General features: G+C 42.9%; 1 protein-coding gene across 1 annotated transcript; it reads left to right on the plus strand.

Moving 5' to 3' along the window:
- The first annotated feature begins 586 nt into the window (after positions 1-586).
- LOC124681385 lies at positions 587-2885 on the plus strand. The gene is made up of 3 exons (XM_047216310.1): positions 587-726; positions 2389-2703; positions 2817-2885. Exons 1-3 carry the CDS (start codon positions 587-589, stop codon positions 2863-2865), a joined length of 504 nt encoding a protein of 167 aa, XP_047072266.1. The 3' UTR covers positions 2866-2885.
- The last annotated feature ends 7810 nt before the right edge of the window (positions 2886-10695 follow it).

Genomic DNA, 10695 nt, shown 5'->3' on the forward strand with positions numbered 1-10695 from the left:
AAGTATATAAAACTATTTTGGAAGTATATATACTACTTTGCAGGCGGTATGTACATTTTTTTACGTAGACTCATTTTATACGTATACATATGCATGTATTTCGGATATATAGTGCAAACTATGGGTTCACTTGCATTTTTTTCACAAAACTTTATTTGGAGTATCTTAGATATAGTATACGAACATACTCAAACCGATAAAGTATCATAGATACTTCCGTATGGTAGTATATTAGACATGGGTGTAACTACACCCAGGGGTAGGAAGTATTTATCCTATATATATATATATATATATATATATATATATATATAGATACCCTGGGTGTAGAATAATTAATTCTGCACCCGGGTCGGATTACCGAGCCGTCCGCCGCACCCGACTGCATCGAACCTGCTCGTTGCGTGGCAAGTCGCATCGTACCGCACGTTGTAATTTTACCCAGGCAGTTTCTTTTCTATAATACCTAAACGCATTTGCTTTTTTTCTCTCTCCTGGGTCGAGCGTGTCCAGCGGTGAGCGGTTCAAGCTGAATCGAGATGCGGCGGGGAGCGGGTGAGCGGCGGCGAGCAGCGGGTGGATCCGCATGACCGTGCCATCGGCATCGTCGTGGTTGGCTGGCCGAATCGGTGTGGTCTCCGGCGCGCCGCGAGCGAGCCGTGGCCGCGGGCGGCGATGCGGCGACATCGGCATCCTGGTCAGGCAGCGCGACAACTCCGTCTCCAGGTCTCGGTCGACCACCTCATGTTCCGTAGCGAGCGCCGCCGCCCCGACCTTGATCTCCGGCTGCAGCCAAGATCCACGACCTCCATCTGCTGCCGTAATCAACCTCGAGCTCTGTTACCTGAGCGCCACCAATCACCCCAACCTCCAGATCCCATCCAGGCCCCACAACCTTCAGCTCACTCCCAAGGTTGGTAATATTCCACAACTTGTGAATGATTATTGCGACTGTAGATGCATTTAGGGATCGGGAGATTCGGGACTGATCAACATTAGCGTTGAATTCTTACTTCTAGCATCCAATGGTTTGAACTAATTCTTCGATACCGGCCTTTTTTCCATCAGTTTTGATGACTAAATTTCAATTCCACCATCTTTGTGCAGCGTTGTGATGAACTGGTTGGTAGATGTTTAGTTTTAGTCCGTCCTCGAGTTCATGGGCGGAGCCGCCGCCCTCATGATCCAACACCGAGCAGCGGAGAACTTCCTGGACCGGCCCCAACCACGTTAATCGACGAGAGTCGGTTCAGCCTAGCTAGATTTATCCCAATCTGCTTGGTATTTTTCCTGTATTTATTCGGAGGGCAAATTACGCTGTAAGAAACCCAGCAGATACCAAATCCAAATTGTTTTCAGTGCAACTGGTGGGGCACTAGATATTCCAGCAATAGCTCTAAGATCCAATACTATTTGTTCTTATCCACTAGCGCTTTTCCGCTAAAGGTTGTCTTGAGCCGTACTCCAGTAGAAACAAAATTTTAACTAATGTATGGATTTAAGGATTTTCATTCGTAAAAAAAGATTTAGTGTTTTATGTTGGTAAACATGCGGTGTATGAGTGACTCTTGTTTTAATCAAAACAAATACTATAATTTATGGTAGGTTTAATCAAAATAAATACGGAGTACTGTAATTTATGGCATAGTTGCATTATGAATCTTATTCTTGCTGGTCAAACTAATATACGTAATTGATTTGAGTTGACCATCTTTTGGTCAAAACCATTATCCTTTTATGGAGTATTTTTGCAATTGGTGCCTCAGAGTAGCTTATCAATTAGGGCTCTTTAATTGCTGATGGTTGTGTTTTCAGTCACATTTTTCTTGGATATTTAGTTATGATGCAGCATCAGAGCTGTTCCGTAATTATTGTTTGTGATTTAAATCATCCCAACCGTGGTGAGAGGCTGCTTTGGAGATGTAATTTCCATTTTTATCATGCAGATGCGTCTTTGCTTCCTTGGTGATTTTGGTGGTATGCAACCCGTGATTGGCGCTGCCTATTTCTTTATAGTACCCCTGTACTCTTCAGTACCACCCCATTTCTACCATTTGATGAGCAAGGGATGGTCTTTTCTTTCCCGTTGTTCGTTGTTTTTTGTTCGCAATCGTTCACTTTTACTCGCAATTTTCTTGTTGTCAAAAAATGAAGCTTGACATCAGTATTTCTGCATAGTTTCTTAGTTGTTGGCTGCAATAGTATCTCCAATCTAGTGCTAGTCGGCATGCTAGGTTGTATGCGGAAGTACCAAATCAAAATATAAATTGGTATTATGAAATGCATATTGTATGAATTATGAATTCAAATATTTTTGCAAAACAATTTTTTTATTTAGGATAATCCTTCTACATGAGATTTTTATTTGTGCTATTTTTTTCATTACAGAGTGACGAGGGTTACAGGCAAGACGCATGCGGTGGCCGGAGAGTCGCTGAAGCTGGTGGTTACGGTGGCGGCAAGCACTATATGGGGATCGTGGCTGGCGCGAGCAGCTACATCTGTGGTTCTGGGCGGCTTGAGGCGTGATGAGCGGCCTCGGTGCCTACGCGAGTGGCGGGTGGCCTCAGCGGCGCACTCGTGGACTCTGCGGCGTGACGACCTCGTGTGCCATCGCTGTTGGGCAACATGGCATTTGGTTGCTTCGGGCGGCGTCATGGTGAGCGGGGGCAACCCCGGCACTGCCGCAGGCGTAACACGCAGGTAGGTTTCGGCCTCAAGGTACTGTGGGGTGTTGATCCTTTATGTTTTATATATCGTGCATCATTGTGTTGCGTATTTGTTAGATTTTAGTTAGATTTTGTCCCCAATTACAGAGGCGGATCCACCGAGCACCTCTGGACTCCACCTGCTTCCAGCACATAACTTTTTGGACCTGGCTCCAACAACGATCGAGGAATGGTGGCATTATAATATCTTAGGTATACTCCAGGCAATTACCTTGGGTTGCTTTATCTAATTCGTTCGGAGCGCAAACATTGAGCCTGCATGTAGATGTTCAATTTGAGCTGTTGTTGCTTTAACTATCAATGCAAATCAGGGGCTGTTTCAATCAGTTTTTCTTCGTTTTCCTTTGCAATAGAAGTTTCATCTTTCTATTGTCCTGCTAGCTAGATGGTGGCCTTTTATTTGGCAATTTCTTCATATGTTGCCATACATGGATCTGTTAGTCTGTTCCTTAATTTCCTAATTGTGTCCTGTTGAATTACGGGATTTGTCGCAGCACACAACCACTGCCTATGGTTCAGGAGTAGCTAGCTCCCATGTGTCAGTGTATTTAGATATTTTTATTGATTGGCTACCAGAATAGGTTTATGTTAGTGTCGTAGGCTTATTTCTCTGTATGCTTATCACCGAGTTCCTTCGTAAGATCACTTCAATAGTCACGGTAAGCTGGCAGTGGCAGCTGTGGTCGGTACCAATTGGTCTTGGTCTTTCTATGTAAAATTATCCTCTGTTAATAAAATATAACTGCTCTTTCTAGGATTATAAGATGTTGCTTTATATGTAGTTAAGAAAATAAATTTCGACACAACAAATTTTTGTTACAGTTTCAAATTTTAAGATTCACTAGATACGTGATGTGTTATTTTTTCCTTGTGCAGCGCTGTTGGGAATGTATATCTCTGGTCCGGATCGTTCCTTGTCGGATATCTTGTTGCCTTATTGGCATGGAAGAAATAGGGATATATTTACCATTGTATTTGACACACTGCCTGTTGCAAGTCTTCTCCTCCGCTGAGCATCAAATGAAACTGATATAAAGTCGGCACTGATGATATTGTGTATTTTTTTAGTCATCCTTTTATGCGTAATGCATGAACTATAATTATCTCTGATTTGAATTATGTATACACTAGGCTTCACGTGTAATTATTTTGTATACACAAATATTATGTGTATTCCTTCTTACCGAGTCTCTCATAATTTTGAAGTTGCTAGGTTTTAAATGCACAACACGTTTCATTTTTTTACACCGTATTATGCCATGGTGTGATTTTGCATGCACATTAAGCCTTCTTATCACACTATTTTCTTAAGTGTGTAATCAGACAGGCAAACTTTTACAAGCGAATCAGCATTGTTACATTGGAACATCAATTAGTTCTTAAGTTGTTTTGTTAAAAGAAAAACTCTTATGTTGTTGAGTGGAACATCCATTAGTTCTTCACATTGCCTTCATTATTTCATACCTCAGCGCTGGCGCAAATTCTTACATCGGTCATAACGGAAATAGGTCACACGAGGTGAGTAAGTTAAAAGAAAAAAGGGTCACATGTGCTGATGCATGTGGCCTGGCTCGGGATGGTGTGGGCTTTTGCCTTCTGATTACATTGGCCCCATGCCTTTTTACATCGCCTTGAGGCTTTCTTATGTCACATGCAACTGCATCACGTAAATACCTGCGGTTGCTGCGCGGGCTCACGCTCAGACGGAGGTTTTTACGTCGCACACATGGGTTATTTACGTCGCGTGGCGCACGGGCTGGTGGAGTGCGTCGCGCGGGCTGCCTGGCGCGGCTGCTGCCAAGTTAGGCGGGGTGCAGAATAATATTCTGCCCCCAGGGAGCCAAATAGCGCGTCTATATATATATATATATATATATATATATATATATATATATATATATATATATATATATATATATATATATATATATATATATATATATATATATATATATATATAGGACATATTCATACTACACCCGGGTGTAGTTACACCCACGCGTGTTTCTCATAATCTAGAGAGTATCTATCATACCGGATAGTATGTACATGTAGTATGAAGTATATAAAACTATTTTGGAAGTATATATACTACTTTGTAGGTAGTATGCACATTTTTTTACAAAGACTCATTTTTTATGTATACATATGCATGTAATTCGGATATATAGTGCAAACTATGGGTTCAGTTGCATTTTTTTCACCAAACTTGGTTTGGAGTATCTTAGATATATTATACGAACATACTCAAACCGATAAAGTATCGTACATACTTCCATATGGTAGTATATTACATATGGGTGTAACTACACCCAGGGGTAGGAAGCATTTATCCTATATATATATATATATATATATATATATATATATATATATATATATATATCGACGCGGATTTTCTACCCGGGGTGCTAGGTACGCACGCAATGGTCATCGTTAGATCATGCATAAAGGTCCGTGCGTCCGTCCATCACCGTTACCCAGCCGTCCTCTTTTTTTCTGTGAGACGTGCGTGTTTTCATCCAACGTATGGCAGGAGGATGTCAGACTCTCTGTCCCCTGTTAGTAGTCTGGGACTAGTTTGAAATTTGAACCCTCTGCATGGCGTGCACTAGTTATTAATTAATAGAAAATGGCATTCACCCCTCCCGCTCCAACCTTGCACGGAATGATTATGCTGAGAAATTTTAGGAGTGAAAATTAAGTGAACCAATTAGTGGGGAATTTAGATGCAAGGGCTATCCAGACTTGCCTGATTTGAGGATGAAAATAGAAGAAGAAAATTTCAATAGGATATTGAATTAAGCGAGTGATTAGCGGGGAAGTTAACAATTTCTAGCACAAAACCTATAGCCAAATCGGCGTTTCCATCAGAAATCATAAATCTAGAAACACATGTTTTATTGCATCAGAAGAGTGGATCATACAGAATAGCAAGCTGATGTTGAGAAAAAAGGATGACAGGTAAGACAGTAACAAAATCAAAAAGGCTGGAATATTGAGATTCACATATATTACAGGCTTATCCGATGATTCACATACAATACATGCTAGCTGGAGTTTTATACTAACTTTGGCTAGGACATGTTAATTTGCTAATCTATTCCCAGAGTAAAAATGTATCGGGCCATATTTTACCAAATCAGACAGCAACTCGAAAATCCAAATGGCTACTAATCAAGGAAAATAAACTAAAAAACAATTGGCAAATGGATGATCACCAAAACAATCCAATTAGTCTGTATACAAGCCGGCAACACAGAAATTCACAACCAATCTCAAAGCAACTCTAGAAAATAAACTTGACGAATAACATTTAAAAACATCTAACTTCCATATCAATTGAAACAAAGTGGACATATAACTGTTGCAGCCGTGGACAGACAAGAACACAGAAGAATACTAAGGAAAAGCGTGGAACAGAAGGGGTAAATATATGAACTGTCTCCTAATAGTAAACCTGTATCCACATCCCCTGGTGCCCTGCGAAGTGGACAGGCAGCAATTGAAGCAGAGTGGATAGGAACCAATTGCAGCTGTGGACAGGCAAGAACATAAACATCGAAATCTAAAAATCAGAACGAATACAAGATACGAAAGGTGTTCATCCAAACTCTCGTTGAGTAATGTGGAGAAATTTCAGTACGGAGGGGATGTAGAGTAAAAAGGATCTGGAGCAGGAACATTTTCTTGAATTCAAATACAAGACCAACTCGAAAACGATTTTAAAAAAACCAAACAAGATCTAGGAAAAAGAAACTGCAACTTTCTTGTGGTATCGCCTCCACAGCAGGGTCGCAGGCAGCCCAACCTCGTTCGAGTGCTCGCTCAAGCTCGACGACAATCATGTATGCCCCACTGCCGTGGAAGATGCAAACAGGGGTCGAGCGTGTGCCCCGGCGTGACCTTCTGGTATTGCTGCCGCTGACCAAGATGTGGCACGGCCGTCCTTCCCCAGGTCCTACGCTGCCGGACCACCCCTGGGTTGTCGATTCTGTTGACCGTCGCCGGCCCTCCCTCCGACACCGCTCAGCATGGCCGCCACGGAAAAATGTTCAGGAGACCAAAAGGCATGATATTTTTCAAGTAAAAATTAAGCACACGATGATCGGAATAACACCAAGAGCACAAAGGGCACACAGTCAGCGACCAAAAATTTCAGCAGCATCTTTACAGCACATATTGAAAAGTGATGGAAAATCCTGTTCTCATAAGCATTGAACAAATCTGGTTCTTGTATTGCTTTCATCCACACAAATGTAGAAACAAATTCATACGTCTTAATATTCAAAAAGTTATTACAAGGTGTCCCGTCCCCTGCCTTTTCCGTGAACAAAAAACCACAGGCGTTTCAAACACAAACAGAAAACTGCGGAACTACGCGCGGCCGGCGGCAGGAGGACACTGAATTTGGAAACAAAAAAATTAGGACTGCAGAAATCAACAAGCGGAGAAACAAACACAGATCGGAACTTTTACTCATTATTTTAATGGACATGAGCAGATCGGTAATGAACCATCTACAAAAAAATCAATGCCCGATTTAGACTGGGAACACCGCAAAATCCAGATCCTAAAAATGAAATATCAAATCTAGATCGAAAGATAAACCAGGACCATCTCGTGTGTGTCTCCATACCGGCTTCTCCTTCCTCCCGGTGCCGCTGCTGGAGCCCCACCGGATGGCAGAGTCCTCCTCTCACCTCCGCCCAGTATTTGAAGCGCGCGACGGCCACCCATGCTCGCGGCCGTCCACTTCAACTCCTGGTTCCCGCACGTGCGACCTGGATTGGATACACAGCATGTGCAAAAAAGTCAACACAGTATAGTGAATCGAATCAAGGGAGTAATTTTTTTTGCCGGGAACATGAGATCTGGATTGGGATTGGGAACCATGTAAAAACATGTGATCTCGTCGGGAGCGCAGCAAAGAAATCTTGGAGAGAGACACCTAAATAAATCAAGATCTGGAGTAACAAATCTCGTCGAGATCAGCAGAAAAATCAAATGGAAAAAAGAACGCCAGCCTTCACGTAGTATCGTGCTCCTAGGCTCCTAAATTCGCTGGGTCTTGCCGTGGATTTGTTGCTGGCGCAGTGGGGGCTCTGGAGCGGCGGGCCGGCGGTCGTGGATGCTTGGGAGGTTGGTGGTGGTATGTGAGCGGGTGGGAGATGTGGGGGTCGCAGTCCGGCAGGAGGTGTGAGAAAAATACTGTCGGTAAGGAGGTAACGGAGATTTCACGGTGTTAAAAAGATCCACGGTAGGAAATATCCTATAGGATGATCTGATGGCCAAATGAGGGTGCGTAGCTATCACCCATGGTAGGAGGCTATTTCCCATATATATATACATATATATATATATATATATATATATATATATATATATATATATATAGGATAAATACTTCCTACTCCTGGGTGTAACTACACCCATCTCTCGTATACGATCATACAAAAGTATATATGATACTTTATCAATTTGAGTATGTTCGTATATTGTATCTAAGATACTCCATACCAACTTTGGTGAAAAAAAATTCAATACACCCATAGTTTGCACTATATATACAAAATACATGCATATTTATACGTAAAGAAATAGTGTACGTAAAAAAATGTACATACTACCTACAAAGTAGTATATATACTACCAAAATATTCTTATATACTTCATACTACATGTATATACTCTTCGGTATGATAGATACTACCTAGATTGTATGAAACACATGTGGGAGTAACTACACCCAGGTGTAGTATGAATATGTCCTATATATATGCTAACATGGGTGATAGCTATGCATACTCATCTCACCATTGGATCTTCTATAGGGAGCACAATACCAGCCTTAAGGGAGCACACGGCGTCAGCCCTCCCGTCAATAACACAACAAGAATCCACACCATTTTTTTGCGGTACACAACTTTGTTGGGTGGCATTTTTCGTGTTCCACACGCCGACGAAAATGATTTATCAACCACTGTTTTTCTGCACCGCCGACATTTGTTGTTTTTAGTAAGTAGCGCGAGACAAATATGATTTCAAATGCATCCAAACAGGCTGTCAAAATATGCCGAGTGAAAAGGATAATTTTTGTACACACATTTTTTTCCCGTCGACACATGTTTCGTGTGGGGTCATTTTATTTGGTTTTCCATCGCGGCAAACCACCACTTCAGCGCTAGATGCCAGATCAATAAGTAGACATCGGTAAAACCATTCAGCATTCAAGAAACGATACCAAAAACACAACCAAACCACCGTGCTACTCCAACTGAAACAATTGTATACAATCCACATGGGAGCAAATCCACTGCAAAACAGATCACAGTATTCTCCCCCTCAATATATATCACAATGACAAGCAACTTATGGAGCCGTCCCACCACTGTCACTTTGCCTTTTTTGTATTCCAATAAGCAATATATCACAACCTCAGGAGCTCTGTTTTTTGACGAGGTGATAAAAAGCTTTAAAACCACAGCCCCTTCAAGGCTCTAGCTCCAGACATTAGTGATAGTAACACAAACGTACCCTTTGCCATTCAACTATGCCGCCGGTAGTCGTGGACGGAGAGCATGATCCAGGGCGCACGAGGCCGGCCGGAGATCACGTCGTCAGCCTGAGCGACCTCCCTGATGATATTGTTGCAGCTGTCCTAGTCGATGTAGCTGCCGCCGCCGACCGTCCCGGGGATCTTCTTTCCGTTTTCATGACGTTAGCCCTACTTGTTTTGCTTGCACGTGCTTGAAACCCCGTGTTTTGTCTGACCAGTTCTATTTATCAACTAACAGGTGCAAGAAGTTTTATTCGCTGGGCTGGTCTCCAAGCGTCGTCAAGAGTGCATCTCCTGGAGCCCTATCAACCCCTGCGAAATCATGGTGTCCTGGAGCAAAAATATTCTTGAAGCGGTGCGAGGAAGCCGGGAGCATCGATGCATCTTTCATGCTGGGCATGGTTAGCCAGCTCTTTTATTCAGAGTTTTTTTTACTAGCTTTTTCCTAATTTGTTGGTGCTGGTACGCCGAGGTGATGATTGATTCAAGTTAGACTATTTTCTTTTTGCTCAGATTCTGTTCTACTGCCTCAAGCTAAGAGATGACGGGATTGCAAAGATCACATCCGCTGCTTCCAAGGGCCACACGGAGGCAACATACTCTTTGGCAGTGATCCTTTTCAACGGCAGCGGGGGTGCCGAAGTAAGCCGCGACATACCCGCCGCGGTAGCGTTGTGCCAGCAGGCGGCATCTAATGGACACGTGATCGCATTACGCGAGCTAGGGTTTTGCATGCACGATGGGTACGGCATCTCTCAGGACCACCAAGAAGGGCACCGCCTTGTAGATCTTGCAAAAAGCCTCGAGATGGCAGAAGCGCTTGATCGGACCGGATCGCTCCTTGGACCAGTGCGGCACGGAAAGGGAGGCGCGCCGCATATCGCTAACCGGTTCATGGTGGAGTGGTTTAAACTGGGAAATTCAGATGGTCTAGATGAATTCCGCATGTGTTCTAATGCCATTTGTGGCCGCCAAGAGACTAGGGCTAGAGAGTTCCGTTGCTGCGCCGTCTGCACCACGGCGACTTATTGTTCAAGAGCCTGCCAGTCTAGGCACTGGATCAAGCAGCACCGCATGGTGTGCTACCCACATTGATATGTATTTTTATGCCATTATGTCCATTGAAAGCACCATCGTTATCTGAATAAAAGTTTTTTTTTAGCCAACACCGCATGAAAATGGCACCATCGTTACCTGAATGATCGATGATTTCCACCGCCTCTACGGCTTATAAAATGAACTTTTATAATACCAAGTTTCGAAATCCATAGGAACCACGGGATGGACAACTATTTGTAGGGGGCAGTTTATATGCGAAACAAGTCCTACAAAATAGTTTGGACAAAGGCATTTGGTTTTATTCCCGCACTACCCATGGAAAATCATCGAATTACCATAAGTCGATGC

This window comes from Lolium rigidum, unplaced genomic scaffold (assembly GCF_022539505.1).
Source record: "Lolium rigidum isolate FL_2022 unplaced genomic scaffold, APGP_CSIRO_Lrig_0.1 contig_41533_1, whole genome shotgun sequence".
Taxonomy (NCBI): domain Eukaryota; kingdom Viridiplantae; phylum Streptophyta; class Magnoliopsida; order Poales; family Poaceae; genus Lolium; species Lolium rigidum.